General features: G+C 41.7%; 1 protein-coding gene across 9 annotated transcripts in view; it reads right to left on the bottom strand.

The window, feature by feature from the left end:
• The window catches only part of robo1 (roundabout guidance receptor 1), a 665,579-nt gene that overhangs the window by 175,971 nt on the left and 461,765 nt on the right, over positions 1 to 27,843 (bottom strand). For all 9 annotated transcript variants that reach the window (XM_012956257.3, NM_001102701.1, XM_012956256.3 and 6 more), the window contains 1 exon segment: positions 14,521 to 14,847. In XM_012956257.3, coding sequence (XP_012811711.2) covers positions 14,521 to 14,847 — 327 coding nt within the window.

Here is a 27,843-nt window from a genome sequence, read left to right as displayed (position 1 = left end):
TCTTTATGTAGAACCCAGGTTTCCTAAAAGGACAGCAAAATATACCTATGAAGAAACAAAGGGGGTCATTTTTAAAGTTGCTTTCCCCATATTCTTAAATTTTGCACTGTTGTTCAATCTTTCCTTTTTTTGCGAATCGCAGTGAAATGCAAAATGCAAATTCGCAAAAAAGATTGCGGTTTGCGTGAGCATGCCCTCTGTGTGTGTTTAGTGTGCGTGAATATAGCGCCGATTTTAACTTCAATTTGCAAATATTTTGTTCACCACCAAAGTTGTGTAACTCGGGTGTGCACATAAATACTCGCAACTTGTGAATATGCCATATTTAAAAATCGCAATAGGAATAAAAATTTGTAATTATTTTTGCACATTAAATGCACCGGTCTTTTCCAGCTGCATAAATATTAACACTGGCAGGGCAAATGTATTCACTGAGCAAAATCCTTATATACTGAAACGGATGGAACGGTGTAGTCTGATTAGTTCTGAGGGCTCGCCATGTGTTGGTACCAGACTGGAATTCATATTAACTTGGCGGCCAGTTGACAGTGTGAGACAATGAGCAGATGTCACTCAGATAGTAAAAATGTCCATCCAAAGTTACCATATCACTGACCTTCTCTTGCTGGGATCTGGGATTCCAACCATTGTGTGTCCCACACGTGACTACCCATCTGTTACTGGGACTCACTACACTCCACAATGATAAAGGCGTTTTGGAAGTTGTAATTTAGCAGCAGGACCTGTATATAAGTGCATATAAAGCACATGGGCTCTTCTAATTTCAAAGTTCAAACTAGAGGTTTGTCTGTAAAAAATGATTCAGGATCCCTGGCTGCACAAGGGCTTTGGCATCTCCCTCCGTTCCCAAATAAAGCTGCAGGGGGGCAGAAAGGGAATGTGAAAATTGAGATTTATTGTTTTGTGCTTTATGGGAGACAATCTGCTTGCCCTAAGATGAAACGTGACTTTAGCCATCCTCGCTGCCATTGGCATTACTAGAACTCGATGCAGGACACTGTAGTTCAGTGAAAGTGATTAGAAAAATTCATTTGCCCCAGGCTTAATGAAAGCCATGCTATTGACCCCTAAATCAGGTTTCCTATACGAATACACATATTACAATGCTACAGAAGGCTATTTTTTTTCTAAATAACAAGTCCTATTTTATTTTTAGCTGATCACATATTATGTAAACTTGCCCAATTATCTGATCCCCAATCAGCTCCTTAATGGCCCTGATCTAAGATGTAAACACATTTCTTGTGCGGCTCCATCCCAATCAACAAGGCTAATCTTAGAGTACAGAAGTATTGCTTCACGCTGCCATTATGCTAAGAGACAAGACTTACATCATTTAAAAAGAAAATTAAACCTACATACGGTACCTTAGGGACAAAGAGCATCAGGTACATGTGGGTGTAAGTTTAAGACGGTGCCGTAAACAAATGTTTTACAAACAAGAATAGAAGGTAACAATCCCCACTACAGTATAACAAAGTACACAACTGTGACCAAAAGCTGTTGAACAGGCTCAGTGACCTGGACTTCATCCGGTGTCTGCTCATTGGTGTGACATGGCTCTATGGTGGCTTTAGGGTTGGTCGGGGAGCCAACAAGTAAACCCCTGGTATCCTGTCAGGCCTATTTGAGTCTGTATATGGCGACCTCATGCTTTAGAAGCACTAAACAAAAATTTGAGGCCCTTTATCAATAATTGGTAATACTAGCTTTCTATACTGTAGTCATGGGCTTTACAATTAAATGTAATTCATGTGATGATCTGCTTTTTTAAAAGCGCTGCCCATGACCTCAGTCCATTTTGGCCACCCAGCTAGGGTTGCCACCTGTAAGGTTTAGTTTTTCAATGGGCAGTAGTAAAACTGGGCAAAATTCCCTACAATTGCAGATCATGTCATAGTCCCCCCACACCAACAATAGCCAGCCCATTATCGAACATCACCAGTTTACCCACTGATGTCATGGTTCTGCCCCCAACATCACTGGTCTGCCGCAATGCCACTGGCCATCTCCCATTATCTGGCTTTTACTGTTGGCAAAGGTATCAATGGCAGCACCCATGTGCTGATCGGATTGTTGATCTGGGGGCACCTCGCTCTCTGAAAGTTATGGCTGACATTGAGGAGGCAACTTCAGCATCAAATATGGTATCCGTGTGCGGTTCTTCTAGACAAAATGGACAAGGATGGATACTCTAGGTTAGGGTATAGTGCTTAATGGCACAGATCTGCATTTCTTAGCCTATTTCTCCTGTGTTTCCCAATAAGTATTAAGAGAAGCAAATATCCACAGTTGCTGCTGTTTTGATCAGGGTAGTTCTTCTATGAGAAATTTCTGTTATTCATAGATCCTATATGATATTACCCTGAGCCATTAGCGCTAATATATCAGTGGCATGTTTATTAATATCAGAATCTTGGTTTATCGCTAAGAAAATATACAGAACCTACACTCTGGTTATAAACACGAACATTTCACTTCATGGCATATATATATTTTTTCTTATGCAAAAATATTCACATTTCCATAACAATTTCTATTTTTTTTTAGCATGGTACAGATCTTTGATATCCTGCCACATAAATATACAGGCAAAAGTTAAAAAGAACTGAACATAACATCAAAAGGAAAATTTACATTGAAAACGGAGGCCATGCACAAAGAGAATGGAGAATATAGCTGAAATCTACTGGCACTACAGCAGTCTATAACTGTACACAAGCAGATATCTCCATGGCACCATTAACTAAACAATACACCTATTTTTAAATCTGTTTACATTAGTAATTTTACCCCCTGGACTAAATCTATCGTGTTTGCGGCTCAGGAGAGATTCTCCTCTAGGCATCAATTACACAGGTGAACAAAAAGACTCCTAATACAGCACTGGGCAAAATAAAGCCACGCAGATAATTCAATTATTTTCTGCTTTTATACCGTGATCTGTTGATTGAACTATTTAAGGAACAAGGCAATAAGTTTATTGACTTTTAGGTTTTTTTGATGACTTTTAAGGGGCTAATTTTTGAGACCTGACCAATCGTCATGGGAAATCATTGGCTAAATACTAATTAGGCTCAATAAGAGATGAAAGCAGGAGAAACGTTCTTGCACCATTGAGTGTCGCCAAAGCATTGGATTTCCAGGATGTGTAGACTACACACTCTGCGGTGACTGCCTGCTAATGGGCACCCAACATACGCAGTTTTCCTTGGAATCCAGCTGACATTAGCCAAAGTACCCCAAAAAACCAAGATCTAGGATAGGAAGTCTGTACAAGGGTTCTCTGATGGAGCTACTTAGATATGGGCAAATTGATCAGTATAGTAGTATAGTAGATAGTATAGTATTTGGTGGAATAAAATTCTGAGGTGATTTATATAAACTCAAAATGTGTAAAGTGTATAAATCCTATCATTCTGCAATGCTCTCCTTATTAGGTTTAGGGTTCAATAAAGCACCCCTCCTAGGTACTACCATACCTACCCTACCATATCCATTCAACTATGGCCAGCTTCGGTCTTAATTCAGTTGGCCATACACAATTTTACCTCTTTTGGATTTGTGCAAGAACAATGCTTCCTAAACTGTGAGGCTGAACCCCTAGGGTGGCTGGAAGGTCTACCATAACGGCAGCCAGGGTGAGATTTGGGCAGAATGCCATTTAGTCTCTTAGATAGTCCAGGTAGCACAGAATGAAGCTCAGTTACTGTAAGAACTGGGGTGAACAACTATTTGCTTTCCTAGATACCTTTGGAATTATGGTTGAATGGCTAATGCCGATATCTTTAACCTTGTTATGATCTAAGGGTTGGCCTTGTCCAAATGTTGGACCTCAAAGGAGACCTTGACCAGAAAACCACTGCCATAGAAAAACACCATATCTATTAATCTATTAATCTTAATAAGAAAACAATATGGCACTATAGATGTTTATTAACAGATTCACCTTCTGTGATAGGTGGAAACTGGCCAAACTGAATCTGAATCATTAAAATCAAAAAAAGTGTGCGGTTCTCTTTAACGCCTTTGTAGCCTTATTTGCATTTGCAAATTCAGATTCGGTTTGGTATTCAGCTGAGCCTTTTGCAAAGGATTCGGGGTTCGGCCGAATCCCAAAATTGTGGATTTGGTGCATCCCTATATATGAGATGACATCCCACCAAAATGGGCAGCTGGGGAAATAATATATTTGGCATTTAGCCCAATGTTCACAATGTCATGTCCTGATATATAATGCGTTATGTTTTGATATGAGAAGGGCTTTCTTTTCCATACTGCAATTAGAAAGTGAGCTCTTGACAGAGTCGGACTGGGGGGTGAAGGGTCCACCTGCCCCAGGGGCCCTGCAGGTGCCCCCGCCGGCCGCGTCCCCCTACCCCCCCCCCCCGCAGAGGCCTCCCTAACCCCCCTCGCAGGAGCCCCCACCCGACGTCCTCCCCTGAGCGCGTACATTTAACGCGTTTTTTTTTCTCAGTGTTGCGGCGGCCCAATCCGACCCTGGCTCTTGAGATCAGGACACTAATAATATTTTGTTTGTTTTTTATGTATCGTTTCTGTTTGAGGATGAGGCTTCCTGGAAAAAGGCTTGGCGTGACATGGGTGGTGGGAAAAATTCTATAATGTTTCGGTGGGGAATGTTTGTAAATATGGGTTTGTCCTGTCCCGTAATGTATTTTACAGGGCGGCAGAAAGTGTAGGCGATCAAAACAAAGGAATTATAATTAGCGTGACATTCAAGTTCTTTGTCATGAACGCACAATAATCACTTAAAAAAAACCTGTAACTGTCAAGCTACATGTGTATTGCATGACATGTATATATCTGAATGCAAATAGGCAGAAAAGGAATGTTCCGCACAAACTGCGCGCTATGACATGATTACATGGTGTACTTAAAGGAAAATACACAAAACATAAACCCCACTTATAAATATTTTCACTCCAATAACTGCTTTGCTGACATGAAATACTGCAACACTGCGGTTTGCCTTACACTTAAGCCAACATATCTCTTTAGGGGTATATAATCATGGGAAGATGAGATCCCTGATGTTACCTAATATTCCTATGTCTGTAAAGTAACGAAAATACAAGGATATGAGAGGTGAAACACAGTTAAAGGGGAAGAGGCAATTAATTATGAAAAATAATAAAAAAAAACATTAAAAAAAATCAAATAATGAAGACCAATTGCAAAGTTGCTAACATTAGTACATTCTATAACGTACTATAAGTTATCTTAACATTGAACCACCTCTTTAAAGTGACACTAAATGGGTCAGAGCTGCCATGCACTAATACTCTAATTATTTACACTAATTAGTTACTAATCAGCCATATATTGTGACATTTCTATTCTATATGTACAGTATATTGTGAGTGGGTCCCTAAGCTCAGTAAGTGACAGCAGCACAGACCATGTGCAGGGAATCAGCAGAAAAGAAGATGGGGGGCTACTGGGGCATCTTTGGGGACACAGATATTCCCTGCTTAAAGCCTGTGGTTGCCTTGGGCTGGTACAGAAGCCCATAACATAATACAAAATAGAACATTTTTGCCCTACTTCTTCAGTTAAGCTTTAGTTCTCTTTTAATGCTTATGGTGAATGTGCAACTCCCCGCATCCTCAAATAGAGCGTAGGCTACTGTGAAACGTCAATTCTATTGCTTTGCTACATTTTCCCACACTCTCCCATCCTGCAACTGCTGCTCTGAGATGCCCCAAGGTATACTGGGCGCCATGGCATTCCCCCCCCCCCCCCCCCCTTCCCTCCAAAAGCCAAAAGACAGTTGTGGGAGAGGACACCACGGCACACGTTTTCTAACTGCCCAAAGCAAGACAAGCTTTCAATAGCATAGTTTTCCAAGGGCAATGATATTTTTGAAGAAAAATGATTCCCGAAACCTGATCTCCCCAAGCTTAAAAGGAGAAAGAAAACAGCAGCATGTAGCACAAAGGGGATTAGCGTGTAGGCACAGCGCTTACAGACGGGGAGACGGGGTAACCGAATAAGTTATGCCAGGGATGTGCAGATTCTGCTAATGATTCTTAGAAGCATCATAATGCCGCTTTTAACATCCAGTTGTCACATCCGCCACAGTCCAGCGGCCCCTTGCAGAGCTGAATAATAAACAGATACTTTTCTTCTGGTTCTAAGCATGCCCCAAAGCACCCGCCTCTATTTAAGATACAATGATACAGAAGGCTGCAATGTGTGACCGGGGGCTGCGTTTCCTGCCCTTCTTGTGGTCCACAGATCTAACATTTTACACCAGAGTGAATAAATACAGCAAACAGCAGGCATTGCGCTCTGGGACTAATCTATAACAGCCCCCGTATGGATAAACACAAGATATTGGATTCATTATGTATAATCGTTTCCAGTCAGGGTCAAATTGGTAAAATCTGGCGAAAAGGGAAACAAAAAATTAATATTCTTAATTTAATTCAAAATAAATAAAAAAAAATTCTGAAGATAACTTAATATTTAATACAAAGCGCTGACTGTTTAGTCCCGGGAAAAAACCAAGTCGGTTCAAGAAGGTGACACCTATTAGTGCATTAAATTGGGGGATCGTTAAAGGAAAGGATTGTGTTGAAAGGTAAATGACATGGGGAGTGAAGAATGCAACTGTGGCTTCATGCACCTTATTACCCTTGCACCTCGGGGGGAGGGCTATAAAAAAGGAGTTCCTACCACAAACAATGTCACATGGGGGTGTTTCTTCACTGTGCCCCCTGCATTCTTTACACAAAATCACCCTCTTTTGCACGTTATGACATTATTAGTAGTGATGAGCGAATCCGTCGCATTTCGCCATAAAATTCGCAAAACGGCAAAAAATTTCGCAAAACGCATTTCTCGCACAATTTTTTGGTCACCGCGTCTTTTTTTGGTAGCCTGTGTCTTTTTTTTTTGTTACCCGTGCTTTTTTTTGCGCCACCGCACCCAATTTGACACGCAACGAAATTTTCCGCAACTAATTTTCACAAAACAATTTGCCAATGGCGAAATGCGGAAATTCGCTGAGAATCCATGTCTGCCGAAAAAATTCTCTCATCGCTAATTATTAGTTCAACCAATAGCTAGCTGGGGATCAGCTTTATTTGACACATTGGTGGCCAATTGTAAACAGAGATCCCCTTGTTTGGCAAGTTCTCCACAAGGATTTTGGCCTCATCGCTGCCCTAGGTACAGCCCACCACCTTCCTCCTCCCCTACCCGACTGGTGATGTGCAGGATAGTCTTTGCCTATGTGCCAATCACAAGTGACCCAACCTTCCTGGTAGCTGGTGTTTGCCTGGGGGCGGAATTTAAAAAAAAAAAATCTAAATAGGTACCTTATGGCCTCCCCCTTAAAGTACACGTCAACTCAAAATATAATGTTTTGCCTAATAAAAGAAAACATAACTTTGCCATATACATTCATTACAAATTTGCAATGGTTTTTTTACTTAATTGTCTATATAATTGCTATTAGAAGTGGTGTTTGCCTGTCCTTTTCTGATCTCTGCCTTGGTGGCTCTGGCATATGAAACAATGTAACACAAGGCAGCAGCCTGACAGACCTGCCTTCCTGGAGGAGACTGACTTTTGCAACATTGTTTAAAAAGTAACAACCAGGAGTTCAGCAAATGCTGCTTTCAATAGCAATTACATTTACAAATAAAGCACCAAAAATGTTCAATAAATTCACATTGGAAAGTTGCTTGGAATTATGTTTTTAGGCAAAAACTTATTTTTGAGGTTGACATGTCCTTTACCCTAAGCACATGCCCTAGGCAAATATAAGAAATACAGCCCTTTTTAGCCTTTACAGCCACCCATACAGATATACATTGTATAACCAAACACATATGTATTTACCCATATAAAATAGAATATAATTTGGACCAGTTGTTACAGTCCCCAGTACATTTTTATTCACCTCACCCCATCACAATCCCAGGAAATTTTCACACGTTCTTTTAACTTTTCCCACTATTCCTGACATCTCCTCTGGGGACATTATCCCAAGTTCCCTTCCAGCCCCAGACAGCTATGGGAAGTCAGTCAGGCAGAGGAGATCAGATTTGTCACTGAAATAAACAAGCTGCTGCTTTGCTTGGGAGCTCACGCGATTTCACTTCTATAGCAATTCCAAGCTGATCTATCTGCCTGAAATAAAAGGCGGCTCTTTGTACGGCCCCTACTGTTTAATGAGTCCATGCTACAGTCAGCATGGTTATCAGGGGGTTAACACTTCTTTCAGTGGCAAATATTCTGTTTTATTACTAAAACCTTGAGCACCTTAGTCTAAGAATGGCGCCCTATACCCCAGCACCCCAAAACACCCGGGGGGGGGGGGGGCTTTAGACAAACAAGGAAATCATTTCTCCCACCGCAAACATTTTTTTTTTACCTTTTATTAGATTTGCCTATAAAATCTGTATATAGGATTCAATGGGAATATACTACCTGGTATAATCTGTTTGTATGCGAAAGGATAAAGAGACGGAGCTCACAGGATAAGAGCACAAGGCTTAACGCTGAAGTCATTATGAATCACCGTCTGCTTTGCAAATTTGTTTTTGCTTTATGGAACTACCATTGTTGTGGAGGGAAGCAATCGAATTCCATACTTCTGATATCAGTCGCAATGTAGGGTGCAGAGCGGCAGGTTTTTAGGCACAATGGTGTTAATCTGGGAAGAGGATGCACAGCTAAATATAGGTATGGGACCTGTTCTCCAGAATCCTCGGGACCTGGGGTCTTCCGTATAAGAGACCTCTCCATAATTTGGAACTTCATACTTTAAAGGAGAAAAACATTTTGCCCCCCCCCCCACAGTGATTGTACCGTTCCCTCTCTTTAAAGTCTGCTAAAAAATAATTTAAACATTAAATAAACCCAATAGGGTTGTTCTGCCCCCAATAAGGGGTAATTATATCTTAGTTGGGATCAAGTACAGGTACTGTTTTATTATTACAGAGAAAAAGGAATCATTTAACCATTAAATAAACCCAATAGGGCTGTTCTGCCCCCAATAAGGGGTAATTATATCTTAGTTGGGATCAAGTACAGGTACTGTTTTATTATTACAGAGAAAAGGGAATCATTTAACCATTAAATAAACCCAATAGGGCTGTTCTGCCCCCAATAAGGGGTAATTATATCTTAGTTGGGATCAAGTACAGGTACTGTTTTATTATTACAGAGAAAAGGGAATCATTTAACCATTAAATAAACCCAATAGGACTGTTCTGCCCCCAATAAGGGGTAATTATATCTTAGTTGGGATCAAGTACAGGTACTGTTTTATTATTACAGAGAAAAGGGAATCATTTAACCATTAAATAAACCCAATAGGGCTGTTCTGCCCCCAATAAGGGGTAATTATATCTTAGTTGGGATCAAGTACAGGTACTGTTTTATTATTACAGAGAAAAGGGAATCATTTAACCATTAAATAAACCCAATAGGACTGTTCTGCCCCCAATAAGGGGTAATTATATCTTAGTTGGGATCAAGTACAAGGTACTGTTTTATTATTACACAGAAAAAGGAAATCACTTCTAAAAAAAATTGAATTAGTTGTTTAATGGGTCTATGAGTCTATAGGAGATTGCCTTCCTGTAATTTGTAACTTTATGGATAATGGGTTTCCGGATAATGGGTCCTAAACCTGTACTGTCATAGGTACGCATTAAGTACAGGGCTCCCAAGTGCCCAGTGTCGAACTGGGCTGCCGGGGCACCGGGAAAAAACTCGGTGGGCCCCTACGGCCCAGACCCGAGCCCCCCCAGGGTGCTCCCACAACCTGCCGGTATCCCTCCCCAGACACGCCGCAGGTGAGTTTCATTTAGGTGCTCTCGAGGGAGGGGGTCGGAGGGTGTTGGGGGCTCCTGTGGGGGAGGGGTGTGAAGGCGACGGGGGCCATTGGGGGGTGGATGGGCACCTGAGGCAGAAGCCCCAGTGGGCCCTGCACCCCCCAGTCTGACCCTGCAAGTGCCTTACATTCCCCTTTGTGCGCTATTCTAGGAGCACCAAGAGTCATGCCTAAATAGAGTGCCCCATATCTTTTACAACCCATTCACCCATGCCTTGCCAATCAAATTTGTACCAAACAAAAAGCACAGGCTATTTAAAGGTATACAACCAACCTAGAGATTTATTTGAACATGTATTCAACGTGTTAAGTTCACCTTTACCTACTATGTAGACCTGTCAGCTGAACAGAAAGCAGCGGTACTTAACAACACGCTGTTCTACGGCGGGTACCAAACAGGCCATTTGCCGGTGCTTGACACGTTCCGCACCTTGCTGAGAGTGGGAGGCTATCATTTAATTAGAGCGCACAGGTCACACAGCCAGAGTGATGCCTCTCGCGGCAGGTTTGCTTTCACAGCATGGAGATAATAAGGGATTGCTGCACGGCCCATTGCGTGAGATCCCACCGGACCCCCTCAGCTCCTACTGCTGACATTTCATTGTGCTCTGATGTTTGCTAACCAAACTGTTCCCACAATCCAAAAAGACTGTCTATGCTGCAAATGGCATGAATGCAGGGATGGGAAATAATCATTTTTCAACTAAAGAACATTTAACTAAATATTTATTATGTTCATATGACAATATTTCACCACATCAGTGTTTATATCTAAAGTTGTTTTTTTAAATAAAAATAAATAATTGTATCTGTACATATTCTATACATGTTTGTTACACATGGGTGCCTCCAGGCACCTAGCTCCAGTATCAGTCAGCTCTTACTGATTAGAGTCTCCCGTCAGCAGAAGAGCTGACTTAACTCTGTAAGTGCTGGATGCCAGCAGGAATCCCATTATCTCTGCCTGCTTATTGCTTACTAGGTTATTCACTGGTTCTGCAGAATCCATGTTGCAATATGTCTAAGCTGAATCATACAGCTTACCTACCCATTCAAAGGGAAAATATATTGTTATTTATAATCCAGAAACCCATTATCCAGAAATTTCTGAATTACGGGAAGGCCATTCTCCATAGACTCTATTGTAACCAAATAATTCAAATTTAAAAATATTATTTCCCTTTTTCTCTGTAACAATAACCCAGTCCCTTGTACTGTATCTTCCCAACTAAGATATAATTAATCCTTATTGGCAAAACAATCCTATTGGGTTTAATTAATGTTCTAATGATTCTTTTTTAGTAGACTTAAGGTATGTAGATACAAATTACAGAGAGATCCCCTATCTGGAAACCCCAGATCCCAAGCATTCTGGATAACAGGTCCCAATAGCCTCTTGCCTGATTCAAAGGAACCATTCCCTAGTCCCTCTTAGGCTCATTCAACCCCTCCCTCACCTTTCTTTTTTCCCACAGGGATTTCCAATAATTTTCACTTTATAATAAGAAGCGAAGCAGGGGTTTCATTACATTGCAAGCTTAAGGGGGCTGGGCAAGTTGTCCCTATGTTTTCTTTCACTTTCAGACAGTATTTACAAATGTTTTCCACATAAACCCAAATAAATTAGCTTGTCAAAAATAGGGGGGGGGGGTTAATGTCAATGGCACACCATGTATTGGCAGCATATTTCTGCCAGAGGAAACATGCCTGTCCCCTTCAATGCTGCCTCCCGCTGACATAAATGGCAACCACCTGTCACCTCAGATACACATAGATTTTGTGACAAGTTGTTAATAAGGATACAGTTTTATAGGATATTCATGGCCCTTCTCTAAGTATATATCTCCCAACATCCCCTTCACCCTGACAGCCTCACCTGAGATATCATAAAATCAAAATAATAGATCCAAAACTGGCTAAAAAAATCATGTCAGCTAGAAAATATTAGAATGGTATGATCCATAAATCTGGTCCTATTGTTCCCTTTATCTGTGTGCCTATACTTATATACATTTTGGATAAAACATAACCGGATGCTAAGGTAAATTCACATTTCTCTAGTGGTCTGATTAATCAGACAGAGGCAAGGGGCTTTCTTTAGATATCGGTCTTTTAATCACAAGGCAGATATCATTATCTGCCCTTGCGGTGTTGCTGGTAAGATGGCAGATGTCTGGCAGGTCACTAGGGATTTTGCCTTCCTCGAGAGAAAACAGCTTATACTGAGCGAGAAGCCACCATATGCTAACTGCACGCGGCTCCTCGGATGGCGCTGAGATACAGCTTTTACTATGGGGATAGAGAAAAGATCACAGAGATCATATGAGTTAATGCAAATATAAAGTGTTGAGATGGTAAATAGTGATGGATTCCAAGTCCCTTAAGTGCTATATAGGTATGGGAACCGTTATCCGGAAACTGATTTGCTTTTTCTCTGTAATATTAAAACAGAACCTTGTAATTGATCCCAAGTAAGATATAATTCATCCTTATTGGATGCAAAACAATCCTATTGGGTTTGATTAATGGTTTATTGATTTTTTAGTAGACTTAAGGTATGGAGATCCAAATTACAGAAAGACCCCTTATCCGGAATACCCTTGGTCCCAAGCATTCTGGATAACGGGTCCTATACCTGTATTTGCATTGACGGCAAGGGTGACTCCCTCAGCTAAGGCAAGCAGATCTCTAACAATAATACATGCCCCCATACTTTCCTTTCTATTTGTGGAAAATAACTACAAACTCCCTGTCCTCTCTTGCTCCAGTTCTTACTTCCATAAAGGATCTCCGGCTTCCAGATCAGAATTTGTTAAAGAGCATGAAACAGCACAAAACCCCTAATATATCATTGTAATCTGTTCCTTCAGAACTTATTACAGTATGAAGTAAGGTATGAAGAAATACCATTTTATATGCTGAAATCCAGCTGCAAAACAGTTCTTCTTTTTCTGCATCATTTAAAATCCTGGCAGAGGAGAAGGGACTAAAATGGGGGGGGGGGCAGACTATAGTCCCTTCTCCCTAGCCTCTCTCCTACCTTTAAATATAGCGGTGTGGTTGGGGCCAGGGGGTGCGGCTAGAGAGGGCCCAGAGGAGGGGTGGAAGGAGATACTGGTTGTGCCGGGCCCCCTCAGAAGATATTTCTGGTGGGGGCCTAGAGAGACCAAGTTATACATCAATACATCATATACATCAATATTTTGAATTGATGTAAACAGCAAAGTTGCTTGAAATTATGTTTTCTTTTCAAAAAGCGTACGTTGTGTTTGGGTGGAGTTCCCCTTTAATGCACTTCCATACTCAAGCAAAAGAATGCCATATTTTTAGTAACCCTTTTAACGCACTGCCCAACTTTCACTCCGTATTCCGTGAGATTATGAAGCACAACATATCTTTTCTTTCCTGTGCATGCCATGACTATAATCATAATTGCCTGCCAAACGCACTGTCCCCATTCTGCATGCAGAGATATTACAACAGGCCGGTTGTACTGAGCTCCGGCCTTATACAAAGTCACTGCCTGAACAGATCAAATTCACTTGACAGTTTCTAAATATGCCAGCGACTTCTGTTCAAAGTCAGCCTGATAAGATTACAAGCAAGAGGCTGCTCATGAATGGCAAGCATTAACGCACCCGGAGATGTTTCCCTGTCTCCCACCAGTCGCTCAGACAAAACTAATGGACTACCTGCCAATCCACTTTTTTTTAAATCAAGCAAAAGAGAGCCGGGCTGGCTTTCAGTCTGGGCACTTGCACACAAAGACACACTATGCACACTGCCTACACTGAACACATCTAATCTCCAAAGTGGCGTTCTGCAGGGTTAAGAGAGAATTTTCAGGGAAAATACACATACGCTGGGACCTTGGTTCCACCAGGGTGCGCAGTAAACATGAAAATTGGCTGAAAATGTACATTTTGTGGAACATATACTGGAATTTGGGATAGAAAAGATAGAAAATGGAAATTGTGGAATGCGGAACTGGAAGTTCTTTGATTACATGATAGACAGAAAGGTAGGAAGAGAGCGATTTGATTTAGCAAAGGCAGAAGATACAGAAATAGACAGACAGCAGCAGAGTGTTTTGGGAAATGTTATATTTAACCTTTTCAGTGGTGTAATTAGATGATTCTGGTCCCATAGCAAATTTCATTTAAGGAGCCCAAAACATTGGAAAATTGACCTATAAGATATATTAAAATTGCTTATTAATTAGTGTCTTACTGGGCCCTCTACACTCCTGGGCCCCCTTGCAGCCACAGGGTCTGCTTCCTCTCTACTTATGCCCCTGAACCCTCAATGTGGGGATTGAAGAATGCAATGCATTGACATGGAAGATGAACTGCCATAGAACCCATGTTTCCGGGTTTATCTTTTACCCATATTGTCTGCCAAAACACAGAGAGGAAAGCTCAAAGCAAAAAGTTAAATAAATGTATCTCCATGCATATCCCCTATATTTCTAAACATCTCTTTCTTCCTAAAAATCAACTGCAGATGGAGCAAGTTTAAATAGTCCAATATAACTCAACCCAACAAGACTGTGCCATATATTACCCAGAGTGGGGTGCAGTATTACGCCATTGAAGCCTCCTGCATCTGTTTTAGGTATTGGTACTTACTTGCAACTTCCAGCGATGCATTGTGGCTCACAGCTTCTCCGAGGTAATTCCTTGCAACACAAACATAGACCCCTTCATCCGGCCTGATTTTGCGTCCATGCACGATACGTAAAAAAAATAGTGATCCACTGGGCAACAACATTCGGTGAGAGCGAGGATCGTCTTTATCTGTCTCTACTTTGTCTCCTCCTTTATACCACTCAATGGTTGGAGTCGGCCTCCCTTCGGCCTTGCAGTTCAGCGTTGCTGGTTCACCTTTGGAGACAATTAGGTCTGAGGGATGCTCAACAATTCGCGGTGGGAAATCTTCTTGCCGAAGACGTGACCCTACAGAACGAAAGAAAAAGTATGCATTAGACAGCATTGGGAAAACATCATACCAATGTGTTGGCACCTCTCTTTTCTTGCCTTCGTGTCTTAGGGATGGTTAGCTCAAAATTTGTCCACTAGAGGCCACTGTTTCACATTACAGTTTTTTTCAAACATATACTCATCAGAGCAATAAATATGGCTGCTTCCATTTATAATAATAAACACAAAATGAAGATGCATAAGACTTCCTGGGAAGATTAAGCTATGCCAATATACTGTCCTAAGCATTTACTGAAAAACATAGGGAACAATTACCATTACCTTTACTGGATGCCTTATTGTTGCAACTTACAACGTCAAGTCCTACTGAGCAAAGACGTTAAAGGTCAAGTTCACCCTTTAATTATATCTTATCATCATACAGTAACCTATCCTGTACTTTGTAATGCTTTTCTGTCAGTTGAAGCCAATTTCCTACTCAACGACCATTTTGGTTTCCAAACCACAGTCAGAGAGTCATGTAAAAATGAGGACCAGTTAGGCATTGTCTTAGAACTTCACTTCTTACATCACATTAATGTAATTTTAAGGTGAGGTGCATAATTGCCCTAGGTTCTATTTCAGCCTGGGCACTATCTGCAAGGATTTTGTATGTTCTACATGTACTACATGTACTCCAGTGTCCTCCCATACTCCAAAAACATACAGGGAAGTGAGTGGCTCTTATACGTGACCACTGTGTGTGCGAATGTACCTTAGATAATAAGCCCCTCAGGGGCATAGTCTGAATGGTCTATAATATCTTCAAAGCACTGTGGAATATATTGGAACTATATAAATAAAGGATACTAATAACATAATAACTGCCCCTTGAAAATAAAAGTATATTAGTGCATCAATCATGAAATTTGTACAGTGAATGTTTTAATGCCACACGACCTGCGGTACAACGAAGAAGTTTCCATAATGCCTGTCACGGAACCCCATGATTCATGGGAAATTAAAATCCTACCTAAACGATCCGCTCATCCGCACTTTCTAACATAAAACAGAAAAACTGATCCAAAAACGTATGTGACTGCCAATTATGGGGTCGGGGAGCAATTTTTTTCTTCCCCTTGTGTGCTTAAATTGCCAGCTGTCTGGCTGAGTGGGGGAGTGGGCTGCGCGCCTTCCTCAGGATTAACAGAGAGAGGGTTTAGGGAAGGTTGAACTTGATGGACTTGTCTCCTACTTTTCAACCTCATTGACTGAGTAACTATGTAACAGTGTAAGCACGCTCATTACAAAAATTTACTCTTCATTACTGACACTGCCAGACTGAAATCGCTACTCAATGACTTTTCTAAAATGCTGCTGACAGATAAATCGCAACAGAGAAAACCATATAGCTCCATGGCTGAATGAATTTCCTGGGCTTAAAATAGAGCTTGTTCTGGAATGGTTGCCATGTCTATATCCCATTTAAATCATTTATAATACACAGAACTAGTAGGTTTTTGTTTTTTTTAATTCTTAAGTTCATGCCGCTATTCAGAAAGCTGTTTTATGTGTTTGCTCATACAGCAACTCTGCGCAAAGAAATACATTTTCCTTCAGTTTCTCTCTACCTACTTGTGTATATTATTGTGTATGCAGAGGCTATATACACAGAATACATGACAAAAGTTCTTATTTTCATATATTGTAGTTGCCCAAAGCAACCACAAAGCAGCAAATGAAAGCAAAGACCTGATTGGCTGACATGGACAACTGCACTGGTGCAATGTAGCACCTGTCGTATTAAATCCCATCTCATCTCTGTGACTGGCTGGCTTCTGCTACATTGCTTCAGGAGTTAGAACCAGGGAATACACATACTGCTTTCTACACTAAATACATTAACAAATATCTTTAAAACTGTTAATTTGTAATTAAACTTTTAATTAATGTACAAGAGAGTTGCTCCGAATTGCAATCTTTCCCAATGCAAAAAAAACTGATATCCACTTTAACTTGTATCTTGCATTTAGAAGGGAAGCCATGTATAGTTTGCAGTGCACAGTTTAATAAGTGCCCAACCCTTGTATTTATGAACACAAAAGTGAGCTGCCATAGTGCTTAGAAGAATCAACTACATAGACAATGCAATTCCCCATCTTGTGGCTTGGATACACTTTACTGTTACATTTACTATGCAGATATCCCAACAGAGAAGAGTGATATGTCAGCTCCAGCTCCCACGTATTAGCACCCAATAGCCTATATCTATGTTCTTTCATGTGAAACATGGTACAATAGTTAGCACTGCTACACTGGGGTCCTAGGTTAGAGTCCAGCCAGGACACTGTCTACAAGAACCTTGTTTGTTCTCCTCATTCACGCTTCAGAGAATGTAGGACCACCAAAACAAAAGGGAATACTCCTTAACGTCTTACTATTAAGAGAACCTTTGAAAAATGGATATGGGGCCCTTTAAGAAAACTGACTACACTGAATGTGTGATGTGATAATGCTTTTATTCTTGCTAAAGAGCAACACTAAACAAGATAAAGTATCAGGCCTGTCCTGGCCACTGACCTTGCAGACTGTAATGTGACCTTTCACTTGGAAACCTTGTAACAGAGCCAGAAGGGAAGGAGGACAAAAGAGCGAGACGGCACTTGATTGGCAGAGAGGAGGCACTGACAGCAGGAATGCTGCTAACTGAACTGCCCAAGGGAGGCACTAACCTTGACATGGGAATTATAATTCTTCTTTCTTTATGTACAGGTTATTAGAAACAATTCTGGAACTCACACAACTCTGACCGTAAGCCAATTAAATGTGCATTTTGCAGACTAGGAGACCACCAATTACTGCTGTTTCATACAAATCCCATAACCACCACCACTCCTGTAATTTTCCTGTCAAGAGTTCCCACCAAATACAATTCTTCTGCAATAGGAATTCTGTAGCCATTCATTATGGTCTTTATGTAAAACATTTGAATCTCCTTTACTTGAAAAATTGCCTAATGTCCAAAGGCCGAGAATTATCCCCCGAGCTTGACACTGGCCCAAAATGTATTTTTCTATCAGTTTTTTTCATTTTCCAAATTTATAGAAAGTTGAGTCTGTTTATGATGAGATGAGCAGTATTAGAACCTTTGCCAATCTCCTCTAAATATACTGGACATCTTTCTGGAGGAGCAGGAGAAGGCTGTTGTTCAACACTTGGTAAATTTTCCCCGTGCAGCTGTTTTTGCCACAAATTAGTGTTAGTACAAGTCCAATTGTTAGTAAACTTGTGAAAAAGTTATCTATGAGCAATAAAACACACAGGGCAGCTTTCTAAATGGCTAAAAATGACTAAAAAATCAGGAACACAAAACCATATGTGACTATGGTATATTCCTATGATGAGTTGATTGGCATTATGGCATTATCATACCGCAGCCAAACAGTACCACATAGTTTCTAGAGCACAGCTGGTTCAAGGCTCCATGTTGATGTCCAGCATTTGTTCAGGGTCGCCACAACAAAGTAAGAAATGTATGAAAACAACAGATATTCCAAATACTTTTTAGAATCCAAATACCAAATCTGACACTAACTGAACCTCGGGTTGGTGTTCCAGGTGTATCTAAGTAAGCAAATTCCCTTTCTTCTCAATCACACCATAATTGGCCTTCAGGATGGCTCCCCAACTACTCTACTAGGCCTATTGCCGGTTTGGGAATCATGTTCTAGAGTTCTGTCAGTTAAGTGCTACTATGAGCAGCTTGTAGCTGTCTTGTTCTGAAAGTGGTGTAAGCCATAAATGCTCATTCCCAGAGGTCGTTCAACTTTTGAGACTCACACTTTGTTACAAAGACTGCAAGAATTCCAGCTGTTGGGCTTCTGATTTCAGACTGAAGAGAAAGTATAGGCATTAACCAGTAAATAAAAATTATTAAGAAGGCAGAAAGCTCAAAATTCTCTCCAACATTAGCTTAATAATGAAAACACAGAAGCTGATTAGGTACCAACGCTATGGATTCTGTTAGACGGGACATTTGGTTTCAAGCCCCCCCTGCAGTCCAACATTTGATCAGGGCAGTTGAAAGCACTCATATAAGTCTAGGGATATCTAAGGTGGTAAGCATGCAGTCACCCCCAAATTTATCCCAAAGTGACTTTCAATATGGGCCGCCTTTTTTAACTTTGGGCTACCCTAAGAGGATCAGCCACGTAGTTTTGGAACCACTGGTTAAATGGAAACATTAAAGGATCAATTCAAGTAATACTAGGCAACTTTCCCCCTGTCCAGCAACCAATTAATCCGTTCAGAATCCGTGCAGAATATTTTTTTTTTTAATGAAGGATGCAAGATGGAGACAGTAGCAAGCCAGTGTATAGGTGGAAAATCTTTCTTGCAAAAAAAATTATTTTCCTAGAAGTTAGTTTCCCCTTTAAATCAACGGAGAAAACAGCAAAGAAAATGTTCAATCTAATTACTTTTTTAGCACACAGTTGAGCATCAAAATATCTATTGAATCCACTGGGCAACACCAAGCAGCATCTGTGCGCCTACAGGGCTAACTGTGCCTAATTAATCCCATTGAAATCCTTTTACCTTCCAGGAACACTTACTTGGTTCTGAGCACTTGTTTGTGTTACATGAATTGTTTACAATGAGAGCCTGGGCTGAAAGGGAGCTCTCCCGGAGCAGATAGAAACCATCTCTGCTTTTGTTTTGCTTTATGGGAGCAGCGACAATAAATATTTAGTTCATGTAAAATGAGACCATAGACAAGAGTTTCTTATTCCTGCCCTCTGCTCTCCTCCCTCTGTCATTACACTATATTAACTATTGCCATGAAAGGCAGTGGGGCACTTTTGTGAAATATCTAATACCTAATATCACACATTTGGGGCACTTTTATAAAGGGGCGTAGTAACCCATAGCAGCTAATCAAATGTGGGTTTGACCAATAAACGCCTTCTACTTATCAGCTGCTGATTGGTTGCTATTGGAAACTAGACCAGTATGGGAATAAAGTTTTAACCGCAAGCTAATTACGTCCCGCTGGAGCCATTGTGACATACCATAACCTACATGTGCAACACTCCCAAATGAAAAACAAGCCATAGCAATGCTTGAAATGGAAACTGCTACGCCTAGGGGCCATGGTATGCTGTGTCAAATCCCACATATTTATAAAGCTGTTTAACGGGGTGTTTAATTTAGGTGTAAAATGGGAGTTAACATGAAAAAAAAAAACTGTAAAAGTGTGAAAAGAGAAGCCAATGCCAATTTTTTACATGACTTTTATACCGTCTTCTTTGCTAGTCTTAAAGGGACATTCTATTGACCAGTGATGGTACATGTTCTGCAAGGCCTTTCTTTCTCAGTAAAATACCAGCCCATGTGTGAGAGATGCAGCATTCACTTTATCACTTTATCACTTTATATAGCACAACAAGCATTCCACCATGTTTCCTTGGGGGGTGGGGTTACATCATCATCAAGGCTGCTCCCATGCAACAGATTAAACTATTTATTCAACTGAAGATTTATAGAAAAATATGTCAGCATAATGTCTTTTATAGTTTTACTTTAATATTAGAGGTACTGGGCTGAATTATAAAGAAGCATACGGGGGGTGGACAATATTCTCAAAGCAATGTCTGATATAAACAGGTAAATTTCAGGTCATTTTCTCTATATTCCCCCATTAGAATTAGAATACCTTCCAACATTTGAGTAAAAAAAGGAGACAATTTAAGACATGGATTGCATCCTACACGCACCCTTATTTATGCCCCAACTCACCAGAAACATCACCCCTTTTCCTTTAAAGGAGAAGGAGAGGCTAATAAAGAGTTAATCTCAAGCTGCAGGCATACCTTAAGTTGTCTTAATAGTGCCCTAAAGTCTCCCCATATTTCTCCCGTTCAGATGATCAGAAGCCAAACAGGAAGAAAAAACACAGAGCTGGGTAAAGAAAGTTCCCATAATGCCTCGCTCCTGCACCAAGACCGGTGTACATGCTCAGTTAGTTAGACTATGAGTCAGCTTCCTGCTGATTGGCTCAGATCCACATTCCTAAAGGGGGGGGGGAGTGAGTTCTTAGCATTCTTGAGGGAGGGGGGAGGGAGCAGGAGAGGGGAGAGAGCAGAGAGCTGTGTGTCTCTGGCAGAGGAAAACAGACACAACTAATCTTTTGACAGAGGACCCAGCGCAGAGTTTCTGTGAGTGCTTATGGCTGTATTTACAATTTACATAGACCATTCTGATAAAGCTTACTTAGTTTTTACCTTTCTTTCTCCTTTAAAGACCTGTCCCTTTTTGAGTCCCACTAAATTAGAGACCGGTATGAGCTTCGCTCCAAATTGTCCCTACTTAGGTGGGCAAGTCCTGATTTAGTGAAACCAAAAATTCATCAGGTCTTGAAAGACTGACAATGTTGTGAGGTCATATCTTTTGTTGGTCTGCTACACCCATTACCCCACTGGGAGCCAAAGCTCGGGAAAGCTTTACATTCATTTCTATAAAGCAGCCTTGTACAATGTAATGAACTGATTATCCGATATAAAACAGGTTTGCTGGGCGGACGGAAATGTGGGGGGCCCTAACAGGCCTTGGCGGCCACATCTGGCCCACAGTCCTACAGCTGGGACAGAGCCACGAAGGCAACACCAATAAAAGAGGGATATGGGGTCTTTGTGAGCGTGCAGAGTCGACATCCCACTCCAATACTTTTCTTTATCTACTGCACGACTATCCCGCAGAGACAAACTCTGTATATTTATTCTTGTTTCTGTTTACAATGTCCCAATTGTCCAAGCTATAGACGGTAATTTAAAAGACATTATTCAGAGATAAAGAACTCTACGAGAGATATGACACATCCCCACCAGCTGAGTCCCCGAGGTGGGGCGAACCAGCCATAAACTCAAGTCCAAGGCGCTGACATCATGCACCGGAGGAAACAGAAACTGACGATTTAATACCCTCAATATGAATCAGCATTGTACTCTCACTTTATCTTCATCAGCTCCATGTTTCCGAAGCTGCGAAAGGTCTGTATAAATCATAAATACAGTGTAGAAATAACTGAACGCATGAGAGAATCCCCTAAGAAAGGTGTTATAATAAATCTACACCCATAAGCATCTTGCCTTCCCTGCGGGAATAACACTCTTACCATCAACTCCCAAACAGCTAATCTATCAAAAGCAAATTGTATTTTTCTACAAATGTTCAGCGAGTTATCAGTTATTATATTGCTGCATATTTCCATATATTAAAGGGACATTACACTAAACAAAGATGGATTTAGAAATCCAAATGTGCTTTGTAGGCTTCTCCTTCCTTAGTTAACACAGCACACGTGTCAGAGAGGGTGTATGACTGGTCAGGGTGATGATGCCTTTAAGTTGGTCCCACATTACTCACCCACCCCATGTTGCATGATTTAATGGTTCATAAGGGGAAAATTAGTCATACTGGGTATGACCAAGATAACATAAGTATATATATATGTCTGACTAATAAACTAGTAAGGCAATAGTTATTACTGTCTGTAGGAGATCAATGCCTATGTCTTTATCACCAGAAGATTATTCTGAATGATCAGTTAATCCTACTCAAACACATACATACAGATACCATCCCCTTGGTGCAATAGTTACTGCTCTGTAGAGCAAAGCAACAGTTTGAGGCTAGTAGTACAACCTATAGCATTATTATATATATGTATAGATCATTATATATTTTCCCCATATAAGTGGCATGTCCATAGTGTATATTTCTCCTTGAAGTGCCCTTTATATTGTTCTCAGGTAACACAACAGGACAGGAATAACAAGGGGATTTTATGAGCAGGGCCGCAGTTAAACTTTCTCTGGCAGAGTCTTGAGATTGTTATTGGTGAAATTCCCTCCACACTAATAAAAAAGGGGTATTTTGTTTTTCTTACCTTGTGCAACTGCATCCCACCACATTCCAGAGGGACCCCCTACAGATGTGCCCTTATTTATCTTCCCATGCAGCCATGGAAAAATAATGAGTTTACAGAGGGCTCTGGGTAAGATACAGTAACACCTGATACCTTGTCAGCAGCCAGACTCCAGGGGGAGGGGATGTGCTAGTTGTGGCTAGCTGTACTGAGGGGATGTGCTAGTTGTGGCTAGCTGTACTGAGGGGATGTGCTAGTTGTGGCTAGCTGTACTGAGGGGATGTGCTAGTTGTGGCTAGCTGTACTGAGGGGATGTGCTAGTTGTGGCTAGCTGTACTGAGGGCATGTGCTAGTTGTGGCTAGCTGTACTGAGGGGATGTGCTAGTTGTGGCTAGCTGTACTGAGGGGATGTGCTAGTTGTGGCTAGCTGTACTGAGGGGATGTGCTAGTTGTGGCTAGCTGTACTGAGGGGATGTGCTAGTTGTGGCTAGCTGTACTGAGGGGATGTGCTAGTTGTGGCTAGCTGTACTGAGGGGATGTGCTAGTTGTGGCTAGCTGTACTGAGGGAATGTGCTAGTTGTGGCTAGCTGTACTGAGGGGATGTACTAGTTGTGGCTAGCTGTACTGAGGGGATGTGCTAGTTGTGGCTAGCTGTACTGAGGGGATGTGCTAGTTGGGGATAGCTGTACTGAGGGGATGTGCTAGTGGTGGCTAGCTGTACTGAGGGGATGTACTAGTTGTGGCTAGCTGTACTGAGGGGATGTGCTAGTTGGGGCTAGCTGTACTGAGGGAATATGCTAGTGGTGGCTAGCTGTACTGAGGGGATGTACTAGTTGGGGCTAGCTGTACTGAGGGAATATGCTAGTGGTGGCTAGCTGTACTGAGGGGATGTGCTAGTTGTGGCTAGCTGTACTGAGGGGATGTGCTAGTTGTGGCTAGCTGTACTGAGGGAATATGCTAGTGGTGGCTAGCTGTACTGAGGGAATATGCTAGTGGTGGCTAGCTGTACTGAGGGCATGTGCTAGTTGTGGCTAGCTGTACTGGGGGGATGTACTAGTTGTGGCTAGCTGTACTGAGGGGATGTACTAGTTGTGGCTAGCTGTACTGAGGGGATGTGCTAGTTGTGGCTAGCTGTACTGAGGGGATGTGCTAGTTGTGGCTAGCTGTACTGAGGGAATGTGCTAGTGGTGGCTAGCTGTACTGAGGGAATATACTAGTAGTGGCTAGCTGTACTGAGGGCATGTGCTAGTTGTGGCTAGCTGTACTTCTAGTTGCACTTCTACACAAAACCATGGGAGGCAATGACAATGAGATGCAACACTTTGATCACCACTATCTTGTCCTGATTATATTCCAAATGCCACCTATGCCACAGACCTTAGAGCAGATAAAGGTCATAGTTAGTAAAGCGAGGGGGTCTTTAACTAGTTTGTATAATCTGGCCTTTAGTGTGACTTCTTGCCTCCCTAAAATTGCCAGCTCAAATAAAATTAGTTGCATAAAATATTTATGACATATTAATATCTGTTTCTCTTTTATTAAGCAGAAATGGAATCTGACGCTGTAAGCAGAGCCTTTCCCACTAGTTAAAGCAAATTGAAGTTAAAGTGAAGTTTTCTTAGGAAAGCGTTGGTGCTTGATAAAATTATGCCCATAAATATAGGAATGAATGCAGCTTACAATCAATTATTTACTTTATAGTAGGCCATTCCCCAGTTTCCTAATAAAAAGACCTGTCAGAAGTGTTTGCTTTCAGCGAGGGAGCCACAGCGCCAGAACAAGGGAATTAGCTATTGACAGTAAGCTAATTCAGGTTCAGAGGTCTATTAACTCTTACAAGCATCGCATGTACAAACACAAGGCCTTTGTAGACATATTCAACATCTGTCTTCCTATTAATTAGAACCTTTAGCCCGTCTGATGACAGGTCCTCGCTAAGTGTTCTAGTCTGAGAAGCAAATAATAGTAATTAGTTGCCAGCTTCTCAGTGACTCTGTGGATTTTTCTTGCCTTCACAAAATCTATTAGTAAGTAACAATCGTTAAAGTAAATCGACGACCATAGAGAAAATAAACCCTACCCCCATATAAAAATAAATATGAAATATCCTTTCTGGGTGGTAAAGGAACTTGGCAAAATACCTTTCTGGTATCCATAGAGTCCAGTATTTTGTGTATATCCCCTCTTTCCCCCCAAGAGCTGCCTTTTTGGCACTACAGGGAGCCAGACTTTCTGGCTTGAGGAACACAAGAAGTTGGAGTGCTGCCCATTCTTTTCTAAAGTCACATCCCTACTCTCTAAAATGCTCCTTAAAGGGGCTGATTTATCAAAGTCCGAATTACAGACTTTTAAAAGTACGTTTGGGAAAAATTTGGATGGAATACGAAAATTTCTGATGTGCGTTAATTGCGCGAAAATTCTTACTGTGGTCGCACAAAAATATTGCGGTATGATCCGAAAGTTAAGAAATTTTCATATCCGAATGATCGTAAACGACGCAAAAAACTTTCTGACTTTGATCCTTTCGTGCATGAAGAGCTCAACGGCACTCTGCAGCTCCAACCTGGCCCAAGGAAAGCCTCCCATAGGCCTCAATGGCACTCTGCAGCTCCAACCCGGCCCAAGGAAAGTCTCCCATAGGGCTCAATGGCACTCTGCAGCTCCAACCCGGCCCAAGGAAAGTCTCCCATAGGGCTCAATGGCACTCTGCAGCTCCAACCTGGCCCAAGGAAAGTCTCCCATAGGGCTCAATGGCACTCTGCAGCTCCAACCCGGCCCAAGGAAAGTCTCCCATAGGGCTCAATGGCACTCTGCAGCTCCAACCCGGCCCAAGGAAAGTCTCCCATAGGGCTCAATGGCACTCTGCAGCTCCAACCTGGCCAAAAGAAAGTCTCCCATAGGGCTCAATGGCACTCTGCAGCTCCAACCCGACCCAAGGAAAGTCTCCCATAGGGCTCAATGGCACTCTGCAGCTCCAACCTGGCCCAAGGAAAGCCTCCCATAGGCCTCAATGGCACTCTGCAGCTCCAACCCGGCCCAAGGAAAGTCTCCCATAGGGCTCAATGGCACTCTGCAGCTCCAACCCGACCCAAGGAAAGTCTCCCATAGGGCTCAATGGCACTCTGCAGCTCCAACCCGGCCCAAGGAAAGTCTCCCATAGGGCTCAATGGCACTCTGCAGCTCCAACCCGGCCCAAGGAAAGTCTCCCATAGGGCTCAATGGCACTCTGCAGCTCCAACCCGGCCCAAGGAAAGTCTCCCATAGGGCTCAATGGCACTCTGCAGCTCCAACCCAGCCCAAGGAAAGTCTCCCATAGGGCTCGATGGCACTCTGCAGCTCCAACCCGGCCCAAGGAAAGTCTCCCATAGGACTCAATGGCACTCTGCAGCTCCAACCCGGCCCAAGGAAAGTCTCCCATAGGGCTCAATGGCACTCTGCAGCTCCAACCCGGCCCAAGGAAAGTCTCCCATAGGGCTCAATGGCACTCTGCAGCTTATTGTACAGCGCTGCGGAATATGATGGCGCTTTATAAATAAATGTTAATGTAATGTAATGTAAAAAACCCAGCCCAAGGAAAGTCTCCCATAGGGCTCAATGGCACTCTGCAGCTCCAACCTGGCCCAAGGAAAGTCTCCCATAGGGCTCAATGGCACTCTGCAGCTCCAACCTGGCCCAAGGAAAGTCTCCCATAGGGCTGAATGGCACTCTTCAGCTCCAACCCGGCCCAAGGAAAGTCACGATACCGAAGCTTGAATTAATAACGACAAATACAATTTTGTTGCACTAAATTGTTTCAAAGTACGAAAAAGTCAAGGAAATTAACGAAAAATCGCAGAAAATACACACAGTTCTAAAACTTAGAAAAAATACGATTTTTTTCCATACGTACTCATTCGGACTTTAATGAACGGGCCCCAAAGAATCAGGCCAAAATTTTGTGGCCTTTTTTGAGAAACAAAATGTGTCACCCTAAGGAGATTGGGTGGTTCCTGTGGACTTTTTATTATTTTTATCTATAGGAATACACTTTGCGATTATTAAAGGGACAATATATTCTACGTCTATTAATTTTCGGCGAAGCGAAACGAAACAGATTCGCTCATCACTACTACACATGGATTGAAAAGTGCACTAATAGAAATAGTAGCTGCAGTTCTTGATATTCTTGCCAGACATCAATAGGGGTCATCATTGAAGATTATTTTAGACCTCATTGCCACAGAAGATATGAAGAACAATGATATCCCATGACAGTTCAGTAGAGGGCCACACAGGCAGCCAGAAGGAGTCTTATCTAGAAAACCCTGTAGAATTTGTGTAGGTGCTGCTCTGCCATGCATAGAATAACTGATTGATGCAATGTTTTTCTTCTTTTTTTTTTTTTTACTTGAGTATGGGAATTATAAACAGGGGAAGCACTGGTATCCCGTAAAGCGGAATTAATCATAATAAAGCACGCCCCAGTGCCTAAATAGGCTTGCATTAATTGATGAAGGCGGATAATGGTTTCCAGACTAGATCTGTCTCTCATGCACAGATTCTATACTCCCCATGCCTCACAGCTTTCACTGCTTGTTAATTAGCCCTTTGTAATTATTTTATTATTTTTTAAGCCCTCCCAACTAAAAGCAGGCCCCCGCCGTTTTCCAGTTCTATAAATAGATGGTCACTTAGCCTAGGTTAAAGCAGATCAGTTCACAAAAGCATCTTTAAATCAGTCCGAGTGAAATAAAAATGAAGTAAAATCCTAGCTTTTATCCATCACTGGCTTTTAAACTAATTAAAATGCGCAGAGGCTTTTCTCGTATTACAGGCCTGCTGTTCTTCTCTGTACTAAGCAGCTAACAAAATGTGCTGAAAGCTGTGAATTGAACAATTGCTGAGATGTAGGGTTACTAAAAAGAAACTGTTTAAATATTCTCAGCCCCCCTTTCCATCAAACCGAAGGTCCAACCTTCAGACTGATTTCTCAGGTTACCAGTATCTTTAAAAATAATGCCCCCATGCATCATATCTAGAATCAGCTCCTGTAACACTGGGATGGGTTTCATTCCTTAATGAATGGGAAAGATTTCTATCTGCCCCCCCCCCCTTCTTTTATTTTTTTC

Source organism: Xenopus tropicalis, chromosome 2, assembly GCF_000004195.4.
Source record: "Xenopus tropicalis strain Nigerian chromosome 2, UCB_Xtro_10.0, whole genome shotgun sequence".
Lineage (NCBI taxonomy): Eukaryota > Metazoa > Chordata > Amphibia > Anura > Pipidae > Xenopus > Xenopus tropicalis.
Note: the sequence above shows the minus strand (reverse complement) of the source record. Positions and strands in the feature narration are given on the sequence as shown.